The following is a 23,289-nucleotide window of genomic DNA, read 5'->3' on the forward strand; positions in this document are numbered from 1 at the left end:
GTAACTGAATCATTAAATGTGAATGGCTGCAGCGTTGCCGTCTCCAAGGCATTGACATAAGTGTTTTCATGCTGAAATGAGTGACTAACTTCCGCTAAGCTAAACACGTCTTTGTTCAAACTGGGACACTCTGTGCTGAGAGGGAGATGCACTCTGGGGTTAGCAAAACAATAGGCGCTTTTTAACAAGCACATTATTTGCAGCATTTGATATTAATACCAGTGACTGTTATACATGGATGGATCAGTCATTTGTTTTCTCTGGAGGGGCGCGCAGGCAGGACTGATTCCTGCTGTGATTGGATAAATCCACCACATCCACTGGCTTATGTGCAGTTCTCATACCTGAATCATAGATTCCCGTAATAATTGTACCATGTCCAAAAGCACTTGACTTAAAAAACCCTGGTATATGGAAAATGTGTGTGTATGGTTGAATTATCCTGAATTATATAGAATAATTGCTCCATATTGTCTATAACACTTGTCTAAATGAGGAGGGCATTTTCCTTTGCTTGGCAGACTTTGTGCGGGCGTAGATTTCTATAAGTAAAATGCTGCATGGCAGGATCAGGCGACATATTGATATTATATTGATACTGTGATATGAGGCTAATTGTTGACTGGGATATTGGATATTATAATATCATAAATCATTAGATGGCGTAAGTGTATTTGTTGGTTTTTAAAGCTGCATTTTGCAAAAGCTGCGCTTTAATATTTGCTTCTACCTGCTTGGTCATCATATTCATATTATTAAGGCTTGCTTAACAAAAACCTCTTGTGCACAAAGATCTTATGAAAGCACAATGGCCATCCCTACAATATCCTCACAATATCAATAGAGGTATTCAGTTAAAGATATCGTGACATGTGATTTTGTCCGTACTGCCCAGCAGCAGACCATGAGGAATGAAAATTAAACACGAACAAGGCTCGCTTACCAGATAAATTCTTTCAGAATGTATATTCTGTGGCAGAATTAAACACCCCAAACAGGCCCTTTCCCACTCCGAGCCTAAAGCAAATAGGATGCTCAATAAAAACATTGCACTGGCCCTCTCTGTTAAAAAATCAATAGCTAGAGGACAAAGAACCTATAGCCATCACTTAATTCTCTTATCACTGTGATTTAGGGGACATGGATGATGTTAAATAACTGTAAATCCTTATCTTTGACTTTGTGGGTGGTTTATGGCAGTTTCAACAGCAGTTCAGAGACAGAATGTCCATACCTTTTGCAGGATACACGATTTATAGCTTTATTACTCTTTGTCTAAAAGAGCAGAGAAACACATAATTGAAAGGAAGAGATAGCAGCTAGAGGGTGGAAGAGCTGGAGAGAGGGCACGGAGGAATTGAAAATCATCATTGCTAGAGACATATCATGGTGACAGTTTTATAGCGAAGGAGCTGGCCCTCTGTTTTTTGGGCTCCTGTTCATGAAACGACCAAGATCCAATTTTCTGATGCATCTGCAAATGGTCCAGATTGAGTTTGGTATTCTGATGCCGGCTCCAATATGAGCCTAGAGGTCAGCGGGAGGGCTCGGCGAGTTGAAGTCATGAGTTTGTGCTCACACTGTCACAGGCCCACTCATATTTTTGCCCTCAGTGACAACAAGCCTATTGTTCTCCCTGATAAGGGTTCAGTGTGCACAGTAATGGGAATTAAGCAGGGCATAAGTCACAGTGAAATTGGGTGACAGCAGATCAATAGATAGTGGTGAACCCCGAGGGACCATTAGTGAGGAGGACCCTTTGTTTGTCTGGTGTTGGGGAGAGTAAGTGGGTGTTCGGGTTTGAATTAACTGTCTACGCTAAGAATACATTGAGTTCATAATAGAAAGGAACAAAGAAAGGTGCTTGGTGACACGAGATCATTGGACTGCCCCGTGTATTTTCAAAACAGAGGCATGCCATTGTGGTTTTAAACCCACGCCGGCGACTTATTTTGCAAGGGATAAGCGATATATTTTGTTCCAGGCTGTAATGCGACCAAATCAGTGTTCAATTGTGAAATCAATCTGTTGCATTAGCGACGCTGTTCTCAGTTTTCTCTTTTCATCTGTAGCAAAGTGCGCTCGTCCTGGAGCCATGTGTGGCATATGCTTTGTGGACTGTGGGAAAAGTGTTCAACGTGATTAGAAAAGCCTCGCAGGTCTATGCTGGAGCTGGAGGTTAGAAATGCATTAGCCCTAATCTTTATAGTGTTCAAAATGATTAGCCAGAGCATGTGACAACTCCAATAAAACAGATTCCCCCATTAAGTTCTTAAGGCAAATGCATATTGTAGCCATCACTCTAAGACTTTCCCACTTAAATGCACAGATAATTTGTTGTTGCATTGCATTATTCCTACCCCATAACCAGACCCCAGCTGAGCGAGCAATGTGCCAATGATAACTAAAGATATTAATTAGTATATTATGATAGCGGCACATGCATTTTCACAATTAATAAATTCCAAGCCATCGGGTTGTGATTTAATTATGAATTATGTAAATGGATGCCATGAATCATTTAGGCCTATGCATTTTATTAGCTAAATGGGAGCAGAGAATGTAGGCATATCACAATGATGAGGATTTACACTCTCAAGTGATGACAGCAGAGGGAAGAGAATATTTAGTGACCATATCACAACTGCATATAGGCGCCTTGTTAAGGGCAAAAAACATTACAGATTAATGAATAATTGACAAAAGAGGCTGTTTAATGGCTATTAAAGAGTTATGTTTACCTATAGGCCTTACATTTTAAAGGCTCTGTAGTCTATGCATTAATATTCTAGTATTGCATTATATATATTTACCACAAAAATATGCACTTTATATAGAGCATAAGCCTATAGATCCAGCTATTCTGGAGGTCCCACATTTTTCTCCATGATGTGCATGCTGTAGTATGCAGCTGATGCATTTTTACTTATGTAATGGAAGGAATAGTTTGGACAATTAAACTTTTATATAAATGTTTGGTCATTGTTGTGACACAAGTATAATCATACAACCAGCTGCCTGACAAGTTTTGTCTGAAGGTGCCAAGGAAAGATTAAATGCATAATCAGGATACTGAACACTGGCTACCACTGCATATGGACAGTTCATTTCTATTATTTTTATGCAGGGATATCTGCAAAAAAAAAAAAAAATTTTTACCACTTTTGTCTTGTCAAGTTGATGTAGTGCCGGGAACAAGGAGTATATTTAGTTTGAAGAGGGCTGTCAAATCAAACTGTCAGGCTGCACTTTTTGATGGAGTCGTATCGCTCACTCATCTGTCAATCAAAGAGAAAGACTGCTGCCAAAGTCAAATTCAAGAGTTGAGAGCAGTGGAGTTACATGACAAGCCAACATTTCATTGTCTGGGAATGTGGAGATGTCTGAAGGACATAGTTCCACTCTTGTTTAAAAATTTTTAGAGCATTTTTGGGTTCATTATGGTGGAGAGTGACACGAAGGTGGATGGTTTATAGCTCACCAAGCTGGGGAGTGCCCCTGCCATTTAACTCCTAATGAGTCCTCAAAAATCCCATGTAAAGGCAGATAATAGCTCGTAAGGTGATGTAAAAGCGAATACTGGCTCATCACACAAACAATAAGGGCCTACACATTTGCGAGCATGTGAATCACCCTGGCACGTCACACTGTAAAACACTTCCTTAGCTGACAGAAATGACTTGAGTCAGCCAATAAAATGCAATCAAGATAACAGCGCCAGACATTGTGCTGGCATATCAGAAAATTCCCCAACACAGTAAGTGTGTCTCTCTCCTGGATTGTTATGGTGTTTACTCACACAAGAAGTAGCTCAAGGCAAGCTCCACACCTCAATGGCCCAGTTGTAAGTTTCCCAGTCCCCTGGAGAAATACTCTACCCTCCCCTGCTGTCCAGACTCTGTCGGTTACCAGCAGCTGCAGGCAAGCAGCCAGGGCTGCCAGGGAACTGGAGAGCATCGTGCAGAGACTGTATCAGATAGAGAGCTATTCATCAGATACAGCAGGTAAGAATAGCTGTAATGAAGAAAACAACACTGGTCCAAATGTTGCTCCCTATGAAGATGAAGCCTGTGCATGCTGCTACTGTTAAACACACTGTGGCTCTAATAGAGATGCTGCCGCCGTCACAGCCCTGCACTCAGTCTGTTGACATTGGTTCCATTTGCTTTGTCGCTCATTAGAACATGTAAGTCCCTCAGTTATTAATAGTGTATAATATTGGGGTCGTGTTATTTTCTGGTATTTGGCAGTGTATCAAAAAACGGTTGATGCTCATTAGTCCCCTCTAGTGGCTACAACTCCACCACTGTGCTTCCTGTTTCACAAGGGAGAGAAGGAGATGAAAGGATATAGAAACTTGTATGAAGTCCATGAATTACTCATCTTAATGTTCTGATATTGGGACAGCAGCTCGCCATGTAAATAAACAAAGATTTAGCCGCTCTGTTCTTGCATTTTGCAGCAAGCATATGTGCTCTTGGCCCCTTTCCACTAGATGATTGGCTGCTATCCACTCCAAAGTGACTTATCGCCACCACTTCAATCTGACATCATGGTTAATAATACGAGCTGCTCTTCACTCACTGCTCATGTGTCTTACGCAGATCAAAGGGAGCAACAGGCTTTTGCGATGGGATTAATGGCAGATATGGTGTGTGTCTGGGTTTAATACAGGGAATACACACACACACAAACACACACACACACAGACGCAATGGCTCCCTTGGAGTGTGTGGCCACACTATCAGAAACAGACAGATCCAGCCATCACATTTACCACTGTCACATGCTCTGTAACCTCTAGGATGTTTGATACCCTGCTAACATTTTTCTCTGTGGCTACAAATCACAGTCAGCCCTTGTGGGCATCAGTTCTTTCTGCTGGAGCCCTAAACATGGTCTTCTTTGATAAGCCACAGAATTATACAGATATATTTCCCTGCCTAACACACAGCATTAGACCAATATTGGCCCTGTACTGAAAATCCGATATTTGTCGTTATGAAAAAAACTGCAATTAAATTTTATTCTCATTGCACTTTTAACTTTCTCATTTAATTCATCAGCTGATATTTTTGGAAATTAATTGTTCATTTAAATGCAGTGATGTATCCCACAGTTTCTTACTGAACAGATCAGGTGAGTCACCCAGCTCCAGGAGTTTCAGTGGAGAATTGTAATGCATAATGACAGTGCGAATGTTGTTTTGAAGAGTGATAAAACTTCTGACTTAATGATTTTAATTGTGTTTTTTATTTATTTAGCCTATGTATTTTAGTCTATGGTCTGAATTGTGGTCCAAATCATGAAACACCAACATAACGCCCTCACTGCAAACAAACGCTTTAAGGAGGCTGAAACATTTCTTAACATCAGACTGAGGCTTTCCTCAGCTTCATTGCCATGACAACACTGCCCCTCTGTGGTCGAAAGCCTGCATCACATCTCTGCACTGTCAGCTTTATGTGTCATTTGTTTTGATCTATGAATGTATTAAGGAATTCTCATATATTAGCTGCATGGCATGTGAAATATTATATCTGCTGGTTGATTTAATTCTATATATACTATGACATGAACTGAGATAGCTTAAAAGATTGGATGTTACCCAACAGGTTTCAAAGGAAATGTGAAAAGGTGAATGCTGGAGTTTACACTGTAAGATGACTTATTTGCTCCACTGAAACCCAGACCTACTCACTTGCCATTATACTCTATGTACCAGCCTGTAGTCTGGACTGTTTAAGTAGTCGAAGTCAAAGTTCACCTTGTTCAAACAGAGTTCAATATTTGCAGTCACTCTTGACTCATTACAGTAAACTGGAAAATGTGCAGGCCAGTTTGTGACTCAGCAAAATGTAAAACTCCATAGAGTCATGGGGAAATACAGGCCTGTAGCTGAATTTGCAGGTCCTTGGATACAGCAATCTCTTGTACTTTAAAAATTAAATAAATAAATAAAAAAAAGCAATGTGAATTACATCATCCCTGACCAAAGAGCACCTTATGTTGTGTTTTGCACTCAATAATGAGCTTATACTGCTCTGTAATCACTCTGTTCCTATCAGGGCACGCTTCACTGGGATATCTGTATAACCCTAAAAAATGTTGGCCACAGTAGTATTAAAGGGAAACTGAGTATTCAGCCATGTGGAAGTGAGTTGTTCAGTGGACAAATGAGTGGGCTGACTGGGCTGCTCATTCGCTGCCTGAGACCCTCCCACCGTCCGCTTCCTCAGCCGCGTCTCAGGGTCACAACACCGGCATCACGACCGCTGCTCCTCTGCTTCCACTGACGGTGAGCTGCTCCAGTTTTTTTCCCATATTTTCCGTGTTTTGCACATGTTGACATTAGCGTATGGTTAACTTCTTGTTATTATTAGTCCTGGATACATGAGGCACAGTTTTACAGTCGCATATGTATTTCAAAGGGGTTGAAGAACGTAGATATGATACATTTAAAAACAGCTACCTGTGACGTTTGACGTTTGTACACAGCCAACGAATATCGCTTTAGCTTATATACTAAATTCAATTAAATGCTATCTTGATTTTTTCGTTGTTATTCTTTTGGGCTAACACTGTCAACCACAGAATGACAGTCACATGACCGTGCCAGGCAGACCGTTAAAAATGTGTTTAAAGGCGTAATATAAGCTCAACAGAAATGGTGAGGCTACGCCATTTCTGCTGAGGCTACGCCTTCCCGTCAACTGCTGTAGACGGGAAGGCGCTTCTATTCGCAGTATTACGGTAGCACGTTTAGCAAACACGGAAATACTTAATAACTCACGAATACATTTATTTAGTAGTTGTAATTATGTCTTTTAGTCGTTTTTCCAAAGAGCTTCTGATTGGAGCCGCGGCGTTGGGATTCGCCCTTGTCGCTAGTTATCATCTTGGTAAGAAAAGCTGATTTAAAACTACATAACCTTCCGCACTGTAGCGATGAAACGAGGTCAGACGGCTGCTGTCAGGATAAAGTAGAGTCCAGTCCAGTAAGCTTGAGCCGGAGCGCTTAGACAGCGTTTCTCAGTGTGTGAATGTGTTTTTATTGCTGTACTGTGATTACTGTAAGAGTGGAGGAGGCTGGAAGTGGAGTCTCTCTCATAATATCGCGGCTAGATTCAAATTATGGTGATAATTACCTATAAAACATTTTGTTTCGCTTCATGCTTGTAATGTGTGTCTTTTACCGCTAGGTGGCCACTGTTTCTCATGAGATTATGGCAAATTTACATTGGATTGGCACTTTCAGTATTTGGAAACTGCCTGCTGCCTAACAGAACAGTGCACCTGCAATCCCGTGCCTATTAATCTCCAGCATATTATTGAAAAGAATTCATTCACAGAATAAGTTAAGCCACTACTTGATGTTTTGAAAATGTCACAGATTTGGGATTATTATGTTGAGAGCAGCTACATGATAATCTTGGTTTTGTGACCAGGGATATACAGTGGAGTGGTAGTGGGACTGAAATGCTGCCTTGGAGGGCTTTGAATATGTACGCCAGCTTTGCATGTATTTTTGATTATGCATGGTTTGAATATCACTCTGGTTTTCACGTAATGCTGCCTCCAAGTTGCCCATGTAATCTCCTAGAGTGGTTATAAAAATGAGTATTTCAAGTGTATTACATGATTGAAAAGCAAGTTAATGTCATAACACGTTGGGAAAATGTTGAACATGGATTTGTGAATTGACATTTGAATTTTTAAATATTCCATTATTCATATTATCCCAATTTAAATGAAATATCAGGAAAGCTGGGAGGATGCGGGTTATAGTGATGCTGGTCTCGTGCCACCTCTCTAATCTCCAGGCTACTTATGACCCTCACATGTTCCTCACTTGGCAGAGGGACAGTAATACATTATTTCAGTAGTTTGCCAGAGGCCATGCTTCTGTGCAATCCTGTATGTCCTATACAGAAGAAATGTACTACAGACAAGTGATGGCATTTAAAAAAAAAAAACTGCAAAAGCTGCTGAAACAAGTGTGCATGGCCTGGGCTGCACACTGAAGACTTTGATCATTTTAATAATGAGGAGAGCCAGTGACAGAGCATGTTGTGCACACCCGGTGTATATGCTTCAAATTGTAGATCTATAAACTATAAACATCTGTTCCCCTATAAATCTGTCAGCCTTTATTGATTAGTTGTATTATCTTCAAGATCTGCAGTGTTTTTTTTCATCCTGTGCTCTGTCACTGCAATAACTCAATATCTCCACAGGGATCATTAAAGTTTCATCTAAATTTAAATCTAAAACGGATTATTAGACTAGACCAGGACTCAATTTCCTGAAAGATGGTGCTCAGGCAATAATAAAACAGTAAAGTACAAGCCACGGTGTATGCTCTCAAGATCCATCTAATTGTTTCATGTTCTCCCTCAGGGAAAAGAAAGCCCAGATTTTCTAGCATGGACATCTTCAAAAGCCACTCCGGGGGGAAAGACAACTCAGTGATCCAATACGTTCTCAATCACTCACTGAGGGAGCATCCGGTGCTTAAAAAACTCAGACTGGTGAGGAAGGTCCTGGTATCCGCAACATTATTCACCGCTTGTCATTTACGGCAGGCCTGCATACACAAAACATTATGTGGAACAACAACAGAAAAGCATTAGACAGACTGAAATTTTGTTTTACAATGTAATTCATGAAACTAATATAATTTGTTTCCCCTCATTGCTTTCAGAGGACAATGGAGGATTCATGGAATTTCATTATGGTCGCCTGTGAGCAGTCACAGCTCATGGTTAATCTGGCAAAGCTAATAAAAGCCAAGAAAGCAATAGAGATAGGTAATGACATTAGATTCTATATCACACACAGTCGCTGAAGCATGGCTTTCATGTTTCATGTTGAGATTACGCTTTCTTTTATCTGCTGGGAAGGCACTGTGCAAGGTGTAAAAGTAGAATGATGTTGGGCCCTGTCGTCTCATTAGAAGTAACTATTTTCCTCAGTCCATCTATTAAAGAGCAACAGCACTGACTTTATTACCTGCGTCTTGCTCTTGCAGGAGTCTACACAGGCTACAATACACTGAACGTGGCTCTGGCTTTACCTGATGATGGAGTCGTGGTGGCTTGTGATGTCAACGAAAACTACACCAACATTGGCAAACCCTTCTGGAAAGAGGTAAAATGCTCATTTATGGACAAAGTTTGACGCTACTGTTGGTCGGTGTGCTCACCATGGCAGCTTTGGAGAGATATTGCTGAATACTCGATGCATAATACTGCTGTGTTATTCTTATTCTGCTAAGTGCTGATCAGGGCAGAGGATTACCATGCACCACAGGTAATAGACGCAGGTCTGTTTAAAGCTGCGCATGTGCATGTGTGACAGAGAAAAGTTCAACTCATGTCATCTTTGTGATAATCTACCAGTCTGCCAGAGGAGGTGGAAACTACTTTTGTTGTTGTTGTTTTGTTGTCCCTTTTGGATGATTTGAAGTTTGATTCCTATTAAAACTGAGTGAAACTGTGAAACAAGCATGAAGGCATTTATATTATTATATATTTTTTTAATTATATATCTTTTTTTTCATAATGAATTTTTTATAGATAGCTGCTCCCAGTCCTGGAATGCTGCAGATCTCCACCTCCCTCTTAATGACTGTTTATAAACACACAATACCAGCTCATATCTGGGTTAAGATTTTTTATTCAGGCTACAGCTGCTTATATGCTTCTTCATATCCCACAGATATCCCTGTATACATGAATAATCACAATATTCAGAATACTATAAGAACTGTGCTGTTAATCTGAGATCCTAAAGTCAGCAGTGTCCAGGCTGACACCACTACATCTTGTTTAGGTTTCTTCTAATCCAGATAAGAGCTTAACTGGGTGATTGGAAGCTGCACCATGTTTGCATAAGCCAACTCAAAAATGTCCACAATAATGGCAGAATACTGTCATGCATGCAAATCCATTCAGGCAAGACATCTGAATATAAAACTGTGGAGAATGGCATCTTATGAAAATATTCTTTTTGTTTACAGGCGGGGGTTGAGCACAAAATTGATCTGCGCATCCAGCCAGCACTGAAGACTCTAGGTACAGTAATGCACATGTTTTCAGGAGCCATTGTTTTGCATTTGTTTTTAATCCTGAGTCCTGAGAAGACAAAAAAAGAAAGCCCAGGAAGCCTTGAGGCATAAATCCAGTCCTAAACCCACCTAAAGCTCTGTTTCCTCCATGTGCGGCTTGAAGCTGTGTTACCTTTCGCTGCTCATAGAATCTCCTTCACCCGGTCCCACTGGCAGCTAGCCTCTTCCTGGTTTAAGCAGTCATATGACCAAGCATGGCCTGGCTTTAAAGGGGCATTACGCTGACCTTCTGGTAACATAGGCATGTGATGAAATCGGCCTGTTGACCTTTCCATACATTTTCCTCCCATCACAAGTGTAACCCCCGTCTTTGTCTGCATTTTGGTTCCAGATGATCTCCTGGCAGCTGGGGAGGCGGAAACATTTGACTTTGTCTTCATCGATGCAGACAAAGTAAATTATGACAACTACTATGAAAAGTCTCTGCAGCTGTTGCGGAAGGGAGGCATCATCGCTATTGATAATGTAAGTTGTTAGCAAAGTTAACTAAAGAGACACTTTGCATTTTGAGTTATGGGTTTTTTTTGATCCACTGTAGTGCATGTTTTCTATCCCTGCATAAGCATTAAATCAAGGTGATGGTGGATTTCGTTCCTTTATCCTGTAGGTGCTGTGGAGTGGGAAGGTGGTGGACCCTGCCCCTGACGATGTCGACACCCAGGCCATTGACAAGCTGAACAAGAAGCTGTACCGCGACACTCGCATCAACCTTAGCATGATCACCGTGGGAGACGGGCTCACGCTGGCCATCAAACTGTAGTATGATATCTTGATAATCACTGTGCACTGTGCTTCATGGTTTTAAGGAGGGTGCTGGAAATGGGGAGAAATGTTCAACATCTTAGCAGTCATGACTTATTGCATCACTGTCTTGCATATTATGTGCAGTAACTCTTAGGTTTCAGTGTAGTTTTAAAACAGATTTCATGGTTTTTACTTAAGATAGATAGATATAGATTTACTTTATGGGAACAAAGTGTATTTGTAATCAGTCTCTGTGCTAGGAAGTGACAATCAAAACCATGTTTACCACATTGCCAACTAATCCTGAACTGATTGCTAGTATATTTGTAATAAAAAGTCCAAATTGCATGTTGTCTTTTTAGTATATCACCATCCAACCATATGTTGTTTAGTATGACCTTTCATGTTGTAGTTCACGTGTTAAAGTGTCCCAGAAAGTGTAACACAAACTACTAAAATACTGATTTCAAGACTTTATTGCAAAGGTAGACATACACAGATACCCACACACACATACACACACGCACACCGGGATTCTACTCCTGAAATAGCGTCCCAGGTTTCATGTATGGGGAGGGAAGGTGGAGCATTCACTCATATTCTTTTGCTCGGGTCACACTGAGAAAGAAATTCCATTTGGCATAGTCTTGCAACTTCTTCATGATTTAGGTGCAGGTATTTAAGATAGTAGAGGTCTGAAAGCAACCACACAGCATGGTTATGCCTCCCTAAGATATGCGATAAATAAGATCCCACCAAGCAACAGATTGGCATCTAAATTGATAAGCATATTCTGTAGGAGCAACCGTTTTGACGGATGACATCATAGCAAAATACAAACGAAATGTGCAAATAAACTAAGGGAGGAAGAGCTTCAATACAATGCATATGCTACTGTGCAAAAGTACAGCTTAGGTTTACATTCAACAACATCATCAAGCTTGAATTAAATAATTAAGGTTTATTTTCTGGAACTTTTGACAGATTGTCATACTGATGAAGCCAAAGTTCATTAAGGAGATGCCTGCCTCAGAGAAGGACATATTTTTCTGTGGAGGACAAAGTTGTTTAAGCAGTAATTAATTATATCTGATAGAAATGTGAGTAGTTATAATCCAAATGAAAGGAAGGTGGTGGAGAGGTCTCTGTCTGGCTAATAGTACTAGATCTGGACTTCTTTTGCTTTGGATTCCCCTTTGAAAGATCCTTTACTGGCCAGGTAAAAAACACACAAGGCCGGATCCTGCTAATGTTCTGCCTAAGAGATGGCTCCAGCAGATCCTCATGCCTCCAACTCCAGCCCCAGACCGAGTTTGTGACCACCGGCGTTGATGCTCTTTCCATCCACCAGTGCCGACAGGGTTAGTTTCATACCTGAGAGGAAGAACGTGAGAAGAAATTACTGTAAAACAGAGTCTACGATCTTTGAAGATGGCTGGGTTGTACCATGAAGACGTAATGCTTCTTACCAGGCCGCAGACTCTGGGTGTAGCCGATTCCTATCAAGCTGCCGTTGTTCACTTTGGCCTGGAAAAACAAGAAAGCAGTCAGTCAATCAATCAAACCAACCAACTGGAATGTGTGTTTCTTCATCAAGGTGATGCAGTTAATCTGTTATACAGACCAACTACACCATTTAATCTGAGTGCACAGAATACAGTGAAATATAATCTTACTGATAAGGAGGCACTGGGGTCTAGCTGGTATTTGGCAGCAATGCCAAAGTGAGTGGTGTTGCTGCCCGCGGTCCAGGCAAGGTTCACCGCAGTCTCCAGTTTGTCATTCACCTTCTGGTAAATGGACCCACCAAACTCTGAACCATCATTACTGGAAAAACAAAAACCCCTGTCTGTTACGGAGAATTAAGCATTCTGAAATAAACTCAGCAGACAATTTAGGACAAGAAGCTGATCTTTTGGGATGCTGGACAGTGGAGGTGCTCATCCCTCTTGGATCAAACGTTAGTTGATGTTGAAACGTACACATTAGTGTGGAGCTGGAAGTCTGCCGTCTTGTAGCCAACTGCGAAGTTGCTCCGAGTCATCCTGGATTTGGCCGTGTCAAAGGTCATCTGGTAGCCGCCCAGCCAGCCCTCGTAGCCGCCCACCACTGCTCCATGGATGGCAGGACCGGCGAAATCAAAATCCACATCAACGCCAAGGTTAATGTATTCACGTTTATAGGCTGACTTCACTTTGCCGCTCTTCTTGCTGCAAAAACACAGGAAAATAAATGAAAATCACATTCGATATTTCTTACAATTACCATGGCAAGAGTCTTCAAGCAATATTTTGATGTATAACTATTTTTGATTAAAACACTGACTGTCTCATACCCAGTATTTGGTGAAAATGTTGTGTCAAAAGTCAGTTTCAGCCCTTTGGTGATCTAAGGAAGAAAACAATTTAGTCTGGTACATTTAATTTAACCTTAATGCAGTTAAATGTGGTGAAAGACGCTACGGAACACCAATTTGGTTCATTTACCTGATCTTCAACACAAACTTCCGTTCCAAGTGTGTTGTCTGTGGTCCACTTCTCGGTGAAGGTTAGTCCGTATTCAGCCCACTTGTACTTGGTTTCCAGGGTTCCATTGACCTTGCTGGTGTCTGTGTTGGATGAGCCGGACGTTTTGAATTCCTGCAGACAATTCGAGAGACAGCAGAGCACGGCTGAGAATTTTAACCATTGTCACTATTCTGTCACACTGCGTTGCAAAGTGCTCAGGCCCAATTCAATTAAGTGACCAAAAATAAAACATAAGACATGTATCAAAAGAGTTAAGAGCCAGAGAAAACACTGGTATGAGAGGAGGTTAATTTAATTGCACTGCTTTTCCTCACCATTAGGACTCTCTTACTTACCACTCCACTTGCAGACTTTGTCTTCACGTCGAGTTTGACCAGCCCAAACCCTGCACAGAAAAAATCACAGAGGAAGAAATGAGGCCTGGCGGTGCGTTCCAAAACAACAGGCCTCTTTATTCTCTACGGGTCACACTTCTCAAAATGCCTGCATTATCTCGCTGCGAATTACCATATCCTTTGTTGAAAATGTCCTTTGCTGATTTTCCAAGGTCTGCATATGTTGGAGGAACTGCCATTATGCCTGTCACAGAGAAAATATGGAAGACATGATGAAAAAAATGAGGTTGCAGCACAATGTTAGATATTAATTTCATTTATTTTAACTCAGGCAAAGACAATAATTGCTCTCTTTTCATCAATCAAATTCTTTGTGAAGTAACCGCATTATTTACATCCAGATGGTATTATTATGCTGCTTTTTGGGGGGAATTTTCACTGTTTCGACACTAAATTTCCAAATAAGTGTGAACCCAGAGTCATCTCCTATATCGTACAGCTATCACCGACGCCTTGATTTCAACACACGATCAGTGTCAGCACACAGAAACCAGGAGCCAGTGACAAGTGTGTGTGCGTGTGTGTGTGTGTGTGACGGCTGGGATAGCACTTGGCTCCCCTCCACGTGTACCACTGTGTCATTGTGAAATGCAGCAAATGACCTGGTAGATCCTCACTGAATATCTTATGTGATTCCAGGGTAAACTCGGGGTGCGTGTAATCCACCAAGCAGCGCTCAAGTCATTAAAACGGGTGAACAAATGCAGGAAAAGTCCGTGTAACTGCAGAACATGACATTACATTTAACCAAAGAAAGCGCTTTTGTGCGTGAAGGTGCATGCCGAATTTATCGTGGTAAGTGCGCCCGCCTCGTACGGGCTTTGAAGTGACACGTGATGTTTTACAAAGCGTGTACTTTGTAGATGAGAAAAACAACAGATTTACGACAGGGAGCTGGACGGGTCGGCTAGCAAGGGGCGTCTTATGGCTAACAAACCAGCCGTCTGGTAGCAGATGGCTAACACCGCAAGCGAATATTAGCAAAAAAAAATAATAATAAAGACCCACAAGTTTCGTTTGCCCGGCTGGGGCTTTCCAGCAACGTGTTTCCAGCTGAGGGAGTTACTCACCGAGGCGCTGCGCTGCTGCGGGACCGTCACCTGAGCCGAGAGCGGAGGCAGCTCGGAGCCTGGAGGGCGACGTGAAGGAGACACCGCGGCCGCCACCTGACCTCGGCCCCGCAGGACCCCGGCATGTAGCTGTTCAACTTAATGCCTGTTTCGAATCGTAGCGCGGAGAACAGCTGTAAGAACCCACCGCCAAATGATCAAATATCTCCTTGTGTTTTTTACACTGATAAATATAATCCACAGCATTTGCAAAATTCAACATTTCTTTATTACAATTCTCCGCAATAAAAATACGGCAACTGGAAGCCCCCTATGTCACCATGGTAACCAGCGCCAGATAATAAACCTTCCAGGGCCACAGGCAGCATGGTTCACAAGTTTCTGATTTGTAAACTTTGGTTTTGGATGAAGCACACTCTAAATTCACAGATTATGAAGTGGACCCTGGTGCATTTTGTAATTTGACAGAAGAAACATTAGAGCATGTTTTTTTTCTTTTTTTTTTCCTAATGGCCAGTGTCAGGAAGATTATGGTTAGATGTTAAAAACTGGTTATCACTTGAGATAATTGACATTTGACATGACATTTGATATTTCTCATGTTTTTATATATAGATAATCTAAATTCATCCATTAACGACGTGATTAATGTCATCTTTCTTATGGGTAAATATCATATACATTGCAGTAAATGGAGGAATAGAACCTGATGCCCCACTTAATTATTTCTCTTTATTTCCTTTTAGTTTATTCGTGTTGATATTGTGGTGCAGTGTTTCTCATAGTGGTGTCAGTGCCCTCTATGAGAATATGTAAGCTTATAAAACATTCCTCCGTGGCTGTAAAAACATGAGTCGGGTTTTTGATGTCAGTTGTTTTATTGATGGAAAAGTCTGGACAGAGACATGGATGTGGTAATGTGTCTATGCACGAGCGGATCAACACAACACTGTCATGCCTCAGTGAACGGAAGCTCTGCAGCTAGTAGACGCCGCTGAGAAAAAATCATGTACATGCCGTAATGACCTGTCATGGTGGCAGCTTGCTTGGGTTTTCACTAAATGACTCGCAGAGGCAAATCTGAAATCAACCTTACACTTTAAAAAAAAAAAAGAAAAAAAAAAGCACAGTGTTTCAAACAAATACATAGTTATGAGCAACTGTAAACGTGTTTCTCGATGTGCATGTTGCAATAACCTTGTATATGTAATATAAAAATACCTATTGACATTTACAAAATGAAATAAATTAATTCAATATAAACAAATACATACAAATTTGAGGGTCCTTCTGAGGATCTAACACTATTCAGAAAATGTCGAGGGATCGATATCCTGATCGCTTCCGGTTGGACTTAAGTCTCGTTATTCCCACCACGTCATGATGATGAAAAACTATACAACTGCTCCATACTAACCATGAGAGGTGATGGACATTTTTTTTTTTTTTTTTTTATACAGACAAAAGTTGTTGTAACACAGAAGGTAATTGGCAAATGGAGTATTTAAGACATCTGAAAAACATTTCTCATTCCCTATTTTTGGCTGCTTCAGACTTTTTCTCGACCATATTCTTCGCGAGGTCTGGTAAGAAGAAGACAGGATAACTGAGCGATACAAACAAATAAATTGAGGGCGGCTGTAGTTTTATCTTACAATGAACTATGAATTACTTATTAAGCAATTAGTAACACTGTCAAAAAGCACAGGGCGATCTCAAGGAATGCAGAAGACTTTGCAATACTGTAAAGTGATGGCAAACGAGTAACATCTGTTGCACAACATGATAAACTATATATTGCTACACAGAAATGAGCAACAGTGTTATGTAAATCCTTCAAATATTGCTTTTGTAGTGGTCCACAGATATTTGTTTGGATAAATCATAAAGGGAAAATTAAGACAAAATTTTAATTTGTATATCCTGATCCAAATGTTGACATTATCAGATATTTTAATCACACAAAAATGGAAATATACCAAATGTGATTTGGTAACGCGGTGCCTGAGAATTTCCTCGCAGTGGTTTCCCTTCACCACTGACATGTGCTGTCCGGATACTTCTGCGTGTTGGGAGGTACTGAAGAATGCGACGCACGCTGCAAAAAAAAAAAAAAAAACATTTTCCTTTTTGAGGCGAAAATGGGCCACCAACAAAACGTGACACGTCCCCCTGCGTTCACTTTTCAAGTGAAGCAGAGGGAGCTGATAGGGCTATTAACAAACTCTGGAGGGCTTGCAGATTTTGCTTAATCCCCCTGCAAATGGTGACAGGGGAAGCACGCAAAAAAAGCTAAGTCCCAGAATATGAGGAGCTACGGCGCCGTGCACCCTGTCAGACCATGGCACTGATAGGATCACGTAAGCCGCCTTCAATACTCTGGAGTTAACGTCAATGGAGATATCACACACCACCACGGTTGGCAACTTGACACAGCAGACAAAACAGCTCGGGCTAAGCAGTGTCTGGAAGTGCTGCGGCTGCCGTGCCCTAGCCGATGAGCCTCCTCAGCACGGTGGGCCTGGAGAAGGGCCAGCAGTACTCGTTGGGCACGGGCCCGTTGACGTTGCACTCAAAGAAGGAGAACATGGGGAACCAAATGCGAGCTCGCCGGCTCTGCTGGTAGGCCCGGGTGTTGGCTAGAGTGTGGTAGTAGAGGAAGAGTCTGGTGGTGATGTAGAACGCTATGAAGACGTCAATTGAGTAGTGTTCATGGGCAGCCAGGATGAAGAAGATGCCGAAAAGGTTCAGGACCCACGACAGAGTGTGAATGAAGTTCCAGCTCCTTGGCGTGTCTGTTGGAGAAAAAAGAAGCAAAGGCAACTATGTAAATACTTTGCTATAAACTGGATTTTTTTTTATTATTATTATATCCTCCCTACATGTATCATTTCCTCATTGGACTGACCACTATTGCCCAATTCAGACTGAGACTTAGTTTTTCTATTAGCTGCAGTACCAGTGAGGCACACTGGATGGCAACAAAGGGACAAAGTTTGCAGAAATGGTTCCACTATTCCTCGCCTCCCTCATGACCAAGAAGAGTAACAGCCACAACATGTCAAGAAGGGCCACTCACACTCTGTGACAAAGAAGTTGAGCATGGTGAGGACCACAGTGTGACCGCTGAACATGTAGTCACCACATGTATGGACACCTGTCAGGGTCATGCCAAAGCCACTCCAGATGGCCACCGCTCGCTGCAGTTTGGCCCACATATCACCGTATATCTGTGGGAGGACAAGAAACAACACCGTCAGCGCTGCCTCTCAAGGAGGCAGACGAATTTCAGAGATGACACATTCATCTAGGTTAACAACCTATAAGTGAGAACGGTGACTAAGAAGTGTTATTTATATGGCAAACCCGATGTTACCTTTCCTGAACACTGCAGGTGCTGTCCGGGCACAGACAGCGAGGTGACAAACATGGTTATGCAGCGCAGCATGAACACCGTCCCCATGAGGCTGCACAGGCGCCGCAACAGGATCGACCTGCAAGTTATGAGAATATAGTTGACCTGGGTCCTCCCTGCTGTTGATTTCAGGGACATATATATCTGGCAGCACAATCCTAATAGTGGGACACATCAAAGATGAAAACAGGGAGATGGCGATTTGTAAATTCTCAGGCTGTGCGACTGTCAGTGCTCTACCTGTGTTTATGCAGCAGCAGAACCAGCAGCCAGATATTGCAGAGGATTACTCCACACGCCTCGGCCATGGCAAAGGCCCATGGTATTCTAGGCACACTGTAAAAGAAAAGGACAGAATCTTTTCAACATACTAATTCACGTCTTGTGCTTTGATTTTTGTTTCCTTTTATTTTACTTTATTGCAGACTTGATTGCCATGTTTTGTTTTATTACAGATAGTTGCAGAGCGGTGTAGAGTGACTTTCTGCAGAGCTCTGTGATGAAAGTCTGTACAAATTAACTTGACTGCTTCTTAAAGCCAGCTAGGAGAATTTACACTAACACTAACCACAGCCTGAAACAAACCAACGGACTGCTTTGGAGGTTAATCAGCGAACACGATTTGAAGTGAAAACAGATTTAGGACAGGCGCTTGCTATTTTCGTCTCTGATTTCAAAGGGGAAAATAAGTGATACACTAAAATCACTATATTCCCAAATATTCCGTCAGCCCAACCATTCAACTTAATACATGGTGAAGTTTAAATTATGATAACCAGTTATTCAGCCAAAGCACTGGGAGCCTGGGCAACTTTCCTCATAATGCCTCATCTTGCCAAAAACATGCTGGCATTTTCCAGAAACGAGCTCTCATAGCGAGCCAAGACATTCTATTAACAGCTCAAAAGCCGGTCGTAAACAATGGGTCATACCGTTTACCGCAAAGTAGGTCACTCGAAAAGATCTCTTTGAACCAAAGCTAGCCCATCAGGAATATGTGAGGACAATAATAGAAACTTTCTACTAGAAAGTAGGGCAATTATCATGTCCACCATCTGGTATGATATTCCAACAGTTGATTAAAAAAAATATTAAACAGCCATTTCTTCCTTCGCCCTCACTTTGGCATTTCACAGCTGACTAACTGGTGTTATGAAAGCAGGCTTTTTGTTGTTAGTCTGAGGCTGCCTGATAGTCCAGGTCACAAAAATAAGGCTTGAGCGTCTCTTCGTACCAAATGACAGCAATCAGAAACCCACCTGTCGAGGAAAATATCTGGCAGTGGTGGGTACGTGCGCATGTCAGGCACCCTCTCGTGCACGATGACCATGACGAAGGATGTGAACCCGAACACGAACACCACATAGACCGAACTGAGGACGGTCTTCCAGTACTCTGGATCCAGGCGCCGCGTCTGCTGCTTGTACTTCCCATTAGTGTACTGGTGGTACTCCTCTCCGACCGGGGCCGTGTCAGTGTTGTCACAGTCTCTGCCTGAGTCTCCATTACACAGCCAGTCCAAACTACCTCCCGAGCCTGTAGGAGAGTGGCCGTCGAAGGGAAGACCCAGCTCCTCCAGCACGTCGAGGTTCTGCTTCTGGAGTTTCCGGATGGACACCATCAGCCGCTTGATGTCCCCCAGCACCTTGAGCTCCAGCGGCGGCGAGCGGAGGTCATACTCACTGAGGGCCAGCAGGCTGGTGCCGTCCAGGCGGTGCTTGTTGCAAAGCAGGTCGACATAGTCACAAAAACCCTCCTCCTTCAGCCACCTGGCGACATGTTTGGTGGTCCAGCGACGGACACTCAGCTGGGTCATGTCCTCCTCACTCTGACACCTGGGGGAAAACGAACCAGATTTCAATACATCAGACGCACTGAGTGAAAGTCAAACATCAGTGCCTCTCATATCATCAGTTGCCATGTTGATGCGCTGAAAAAAAAAAACAAAAAAAAAAAAACAATAGACTCCTATAGAGAAGCAGGCACTATTAGGCACACTTTATTTCCACTGATTCAGCAGTGCTAAATCCAGATGAACCACGCAAGACTGCCACATAGACAGAAAATAACTTCAGCTTCTGACAAACAAGTTCAAGACAACTCCTGACCTAGACAGGCAAGCAGAGCATTTCACAAGTTGAGCAAACTTATGAGGCAAGCATTGGCAATAGAGGCTGGGAGAGAGGAATTTGCACAATGACAGCCACTCCCTCTACTGACTCCAGCAATGTAGGTGAGGGAGCAGCCACAGTCCCCGGGTCACACCTACGACATGTACAGCTCCTCTGTTCGTCATGGATAAATGACTTGTTTGTCCAGCCTGACACAATCCTATTAAGAGCCAAGACGATCCTGCACTTGACACATGCACCTCCCTGTCAATGAACTTGTGCAGCCTGGGTGGGTCAAATCTTAAAACTTTAAAGCACAGCAACATTTTTCTTAGATTAACACATTGCTCCTCAAAGGACGGCCACTGAATTCAACCAGCTTCGACATTTCTCTCTGTTTAGAAATGAAATGAAATGAAACACAACAAACCCACCTCGCTTCAATACAATTCAACACAACTAACACATCAATGGCCACACAAAAGGTGGGGCCAAGAGGTGATACTGGTTCAGCTGCTACAAACCAAGCTGCCCTGGTAATTTGTCAGCGTATTTAATAACAAACATACCTGATGGTGGTATGACATCCAAGCGAAACATCTACTGTATCTCGATATTGGGCGACAAGCTAATTCGGCTATGGCTGTGTAGCCTCTGCTAGCTAACGTTAGCTAGCCGTGTGCTAGCATGTCCACTGCGGGCGCCGTGTGGCTACTCACCGGGCTTCAGACGGAACACGAGATGAAGCGACAAGCTGTTTTGGTCAGCTAGCTGTATGGCATTTCACACGAGTCTGAGGAAATCGTATTGACATTTGCGACGCTAACAGTGGCTTTGATTGAGCTCATTTCGGCCAGGCTTCGCTGGTTAGCATTACTGTTGACAATACACAGTCGTAATGTCCGTAAACGCTGCGCACGTGAATTCAGGTGCGTCGCTGGTGAGCACTGGCTGGCAAACAGCGACGACCACTGGTCAAGAGGGTGTAGTGCAGCGGGGCTCAGTGCTGCAGTATTGTGCTTGTCATTGCGAAAAAAAAAGCTGTGCACGCTGCAGCTGTAGGCAATGGCACGGTCATGACTGACAGCATGACTGTGATGGATGTGTTCACAGTCATGATTACTAATGAAAGTGAATTTATAACAACTAGATCCGGGAATCTAAAGAAGAAGAACATAGAGAAATTAGGTCACTGTTTTAATTTTAGACCAGGGACACCTGTTCTTGTCACTACCAACATGATTGTAGTAAAGACTCAGCGGACTTTGCAAATAAAGTTTAAGAAAGCTTATAAATGCATTTGCAGCATATAATAGTATAGGCTACTATTAGAGGACAGTCAGTCAGTTATGAATAATCTTCAGATCAAGAATGATGCCTCCCCTGTTCCTCCCTCTGTGAAAGACTTGGAGAGGGTTTTGTTTGGTGGAAAAAGATTTGGCAACCATGTGGATGAAGTGTGGCCTAACCTCTTCATTGGAGACATGTAAGTTTTACCATCTCTCAGATTCATCCTCACATATATGAAATACATTAATTGAAATTTGTGTCTTGATAAGTAACTCTTATTGTGGGTTATTTGCTATAATGTTTTATGGCAGATATTCCTAGAGTTTTTCTTGTTTGATATGTATCCAGGTCTGTTGCCAATGATCGGTACAGTCTGTGGAAGCTGGGAATCACTCATGTTCTGAACGCTGCTCATGGGAGGATGTACTGTCAGGGAAGTCATGACTTCTATGGATCCACTGTGGATTACTATGGAGTGCCTGCTGATGACTCACCATCCTTTGACCTCTCTCGCTATTTCTTCCCCTCTGCCGAGTATATTCAGAATGCACTTGACACGCCTGGTGGTAAATAACCTGTGTGCTGCCTTATTATCAACCTGTTTTATGTCAGACTGAGCAGATCTATTTGTTCTTCTTTCAGCGAAATAAAACCCAAGTATCAGCTCATCCTTCAGGCTCATTTTAATCTTCTCCACCAGCTAGGATTTTTGTCCACTGCGCAGTTGGAGTGAGCAGGTCTGCCTCCCTTGTCCTGGCCTATCTGATGATCCATCACCATTACTCTCTGCTTGATGCTATCAATAAGATCAAGGAGCACAGGTGGATTTTCCCAAACAGAGGATTCCTCCGACAGCTCCGTGCTTTGGATATAAAACTACACAAGACACCATGAAGAGAGGGAAATGAACAAAGACTTGCACCCTAAGCACAGTCATGTCAACATAATCTTCTGCAGCGCGCAAGGTATCCATTTTATAAAGGTATTTAATCTAGGATTGCGTGTTAAAAGCTCGCTCTCTTCAAAGCAAGTGAAGACGTGTGACAATGAAATGAGATAAATTCACTTCAAGCGACGTGCTCAAGCACTTAATCAAATCAAGTGTCACTTTTTTGATGGTAGTGAAGCGTTTGATCTGAATTAATCTGCCTTGTCTCAGGATATTCACCCTTGTTTCCTTCTCGTTTGCAGGGAACAACTGAAACTACATCGGAAACAAGTGGAATAATCTTGCCCCGCTGGCAGAGTGTCTTGTTAAAATAAGACATTTTTGCTGTGTGAGGACAGTTTGGCGTCGGGTGCAGCCAACAGCACAGATTGCTCTCTTTCCTCTCCGTCCCATTTGCTTTCATGAGACCTTTGCTTTGAGCAGTCAGAGCCGTGAACTCACTGCATGAGCCACTATTTCTCCTCCATAACTGTGGCATTACAGTGCAGCGTTTGCAATCCAGCACAAGCTATGCACTTTAACATTTGTCCGTGATTACATCCAATTATCACTGCTTTATTGGATGAATCATCTCTGTTTGAGGTTTATTAAATCAGAGTCCCACAGTGGTGTGAAAAACATGGCCCGGGCTGCAGTGTTTGTTGTTATGCCCTCCGCA

General features: G+C 42.4%; 4 protein-coding genes across 8 annotated transcripts; 2 read left to right on the forward strand and 2 right to left on the reverse strand.

Annotated features, from left to right (window-relative positions):
- The first annotated feature begins 6,165 nt into the window (after window positions 1–6,165).
- Window positions 6,166–11,221, forward strand: LOC115377433 (catechol O-methyltransferase domain-containing protein 1-like). 2 transcript variants are annotated; one of them, XM_030077150.1, is made up of 7 exons: window positions 6,166–6,298; window positions 8,401–8,531; window positions 8,705–8,810; window positions 9,032–9,150; window positions 10,022–10,076; window positions 10,461–10,594; window positions 10,737–11,221. In XM_030077150.1, exons 2-7 carry the CDS (start codon window positions 8,427–8,429, stop codon window positions 10,887–10,889), a joined length of 672 nt encoding a protein of 223 aa, XP_029933010.1. In that variant the 5' UTR covers window positions 6,166–6,298; window positions 8,401–8,426; the 3' UTR covers window positions 10,890–11,221. The 2 variants fall into 2 exon arrangements, with proteins under 2 accessions (XP_029933010.1, XP_029933009.1); XM_030077149.1 differs by lacking the exon at window positions 6,166–6,298 and adding an exon at window positions 6,740–6,902.
- Window positions 11,222–11,331: 110 nt separating this feature from the next.
- LOC115377432 (voltage-dependent anion-selective channel protein 2-like) lies at window positions 11,332–15,012 on the reverse strand. Its single transcript, XM_030077148.1, has 9 exons — window positions 14,867–15,012; window positions 13,909–13,980; window positions 13,737–13,786; window positions 13,360–13,512; window positions 13,209–13,261; window positions 12,856–13,083; window positions 12,550–12,700; window positions 12,343–12,400; window positions 11,332–12,247 (listed from the first exon to the last, which is right to left on the reverse strand). Exons 2-9 carry the CDS (start codon window positions 13,973–13,975, stop codon window positions 12,156–12,158), a joined length of 852 nt encoding a protein of 283 aa, XP_029933008.1. The 5' UTR covers window positions 13,976–13,980; window positions 14,867–15,012; the 3' UTR covers window positions 11,332–12,155.
- Window positions 15,013–15,725: 713 nt separating this feature from the next.
- On the reverse strand, window positions 15,726–21,326 carry samd8 (sterile alpha motif domain containing 8). Of its 3 annotated transcripts, none has more exons than XM_030077145.1 (6): window positions 21,112–21,326; window positions 19,541–20,116; window positions 18,522–18,617; window positions 18,243–18,360; window positions 17,946–18,096; window positions 15,726–17,661 (listed from the first exon to the last, which is right to left on the reverse strand). In XM_030077145.1, the coding sequence occupies exons 2-6, from the start codon at window positions 20,095–20,097 to the stop codon at window positions 17,357–17,359; spliced, it is 1,227 nt and encodes a 408-aa protein (XP_029933005.1). In that variant the 5' UTR covers window positions 20,098–20,116; window positions 21,112–21,326; the 3' UTR covers window positions 15,726–17,356. The 3 variants fall into 3 exon arrangements, with proteins under 3 accessions (XP_029933005.1, XP_029933007.1, XP_029933006.1); XM_030077147.1 differs by lacking the exon at window positions 21,112–21,326 and adding an exon at window positions 20,827–20,850; XM_030077146.1 differs by lacking the exon at window positions 21,112–21,326 and adding an exon at window positions 20,390–20,773.
- Window positions 21,327–21,465: 139 nt separating this feature from the next.
- Window positions 21,466–22,985, forward strand: LOC115377435 (dual specificity protein phosphatase 13-like). Of its 2 annotated transcripts, XR_003930046.1 has the most exons (4): window positions 21,466–21,878; window positions 22,031–22,248; window positions 22,383–22,647; window positions 22,874–22,985. XR_003930046.1 is itself a non-coding variant. In XM_030077153.1 (3 exons), exons 1-3 carry the CDS (start codon window positions 21,742–21,744, stop codon window positions 22,574–22,576), a joined length of 549 nt encoding a protein of 182 aa, XP_029933013.1. In that variant the 5' UTR covers window positions 21,466–21,741; the 3' UTR covers window positions 22,577–22,734. The 2 variants fall into 2 exon arrangements, 1 of the variants encoding a protein (XP_029933013.1); XM_030077153.1 differs by lacking the exon at window positions 22,874–22,985 and having other exon boundaries at window positions 22,383–22,734.
- Window positions 22,986–23,289: the final 304 nt, after the last annotated feature.

The sequence above is a fragment of the Myripristis murdjan genome, chromosome 19 (genome assembly GCF_902150065.1).
Source record: "Myripristis murdjan chromosome 19, fMyrMur1.1, whole genome shotgun sequence".
NCBI lineage: Eukaryota > Metazoa > Chordata > Actinopteri > Holocentriformes > Holocentridae > Myripristis > Myripristis murdjan.

What these genes read in the sequence shown, in the direction of transcription:
- LOC115377435 (XM_030077153.1), top strand. Translation starts at nt 21,742, where the DNA reads ATGAATAATCTTCAGATCAAGAATGATGCCTCCCCTGTTCCTCCCTCT. An exon ending in AACCTCTTCATTGGAGACAT is followed by an intron (nt 21,879 to 22,030) that starts GTAAGTTTTACC and finishes ATATGTATCCAG; the next exon opens with GTCTGTTGCCAATGATCGGT. An exon ending in TGCACTTGACACGCCTGGTG is followed by an intron (nt 22,249 to 22,382) that starts GTAAATAACCTG and finishes CTTCTCCACCAG; the next exon opens with CTAGGATTTTTGTCCACTGC.
- samd8 (XM_030077145.1), bottom strand. Translation starts at nt 20,097, where the DNA reads ATGACCCAGCTGAGTGTCCGTCGCTGGACCACCAAACATGTCGCCAGG. An exon ending in ACCTGCAGTGTTCAGGAAAG is followed by an intron (nt 18,097 to 18,242) that starts GTAACATCGGGT and finishes GTCCTCCCACAG; the next exon opens with ATATACGGTGATATGTGGGC. An exon ending in CAACTTCTTTGTCACAGAGT is followed by an intron (nt 17,662 to 17,945) that starts GTGAGTGGCCCT and finishes TTTCTCCAACAG; the next exon opens with ACACGCCAAGGAGCTGGAAC.
- LOC115377433 (XM_030077149.1), top strand. Translation starts at nt 6,821, where the DNA reads ATGTCTTTTAGTCGTTTTTCCAAAGAGCTTCTGATTGGAGCCGCGGCG. An exon ending in TGCTTAAAAAACTCAGACTG is followed by an intron (nt 8,532 to 8,704) that starts GTGAGGAAGGTC and finishes CATTGCTTTCAG; the next exon opens with AGGACAATGGAGGATTCATG. An exon ending in GCATCATCGCTATTGATAAT is followed by an intron (nt 10,595 to 10,736) that starts GTAAGTTGTTAG and finishes TTTATCCTGTAG; the next exon opens with GTGCTGTGGAGTGGGAAGGT.
- LOC115377432 (XM_030077148.1), bottom strand. Translation starts at nt 13,975, where the DNA reads ATGGCAGTTCCTCCAACATATGCAGACCTTGGAAAATCAGCAAAGGAC. An exon ending in TTCCAGCTCCACACTAATGT is followed by an intron (nt 12,701 to 12,855) that starts GTACGTTTCAAC and finishes TTGTTTTTCCAG; the next exon opens with TAATGATGGTTCAGAGTTTG. An exon ending in CACCCAGAGTCTGCGGCCTG is followed by an intron (nt 12,248 to 12,342) that starts GTAAGAAGCATT and finishes TCTTCCTCTCAG; the next exon opens with GTATGAAACTAACCCTGTCG.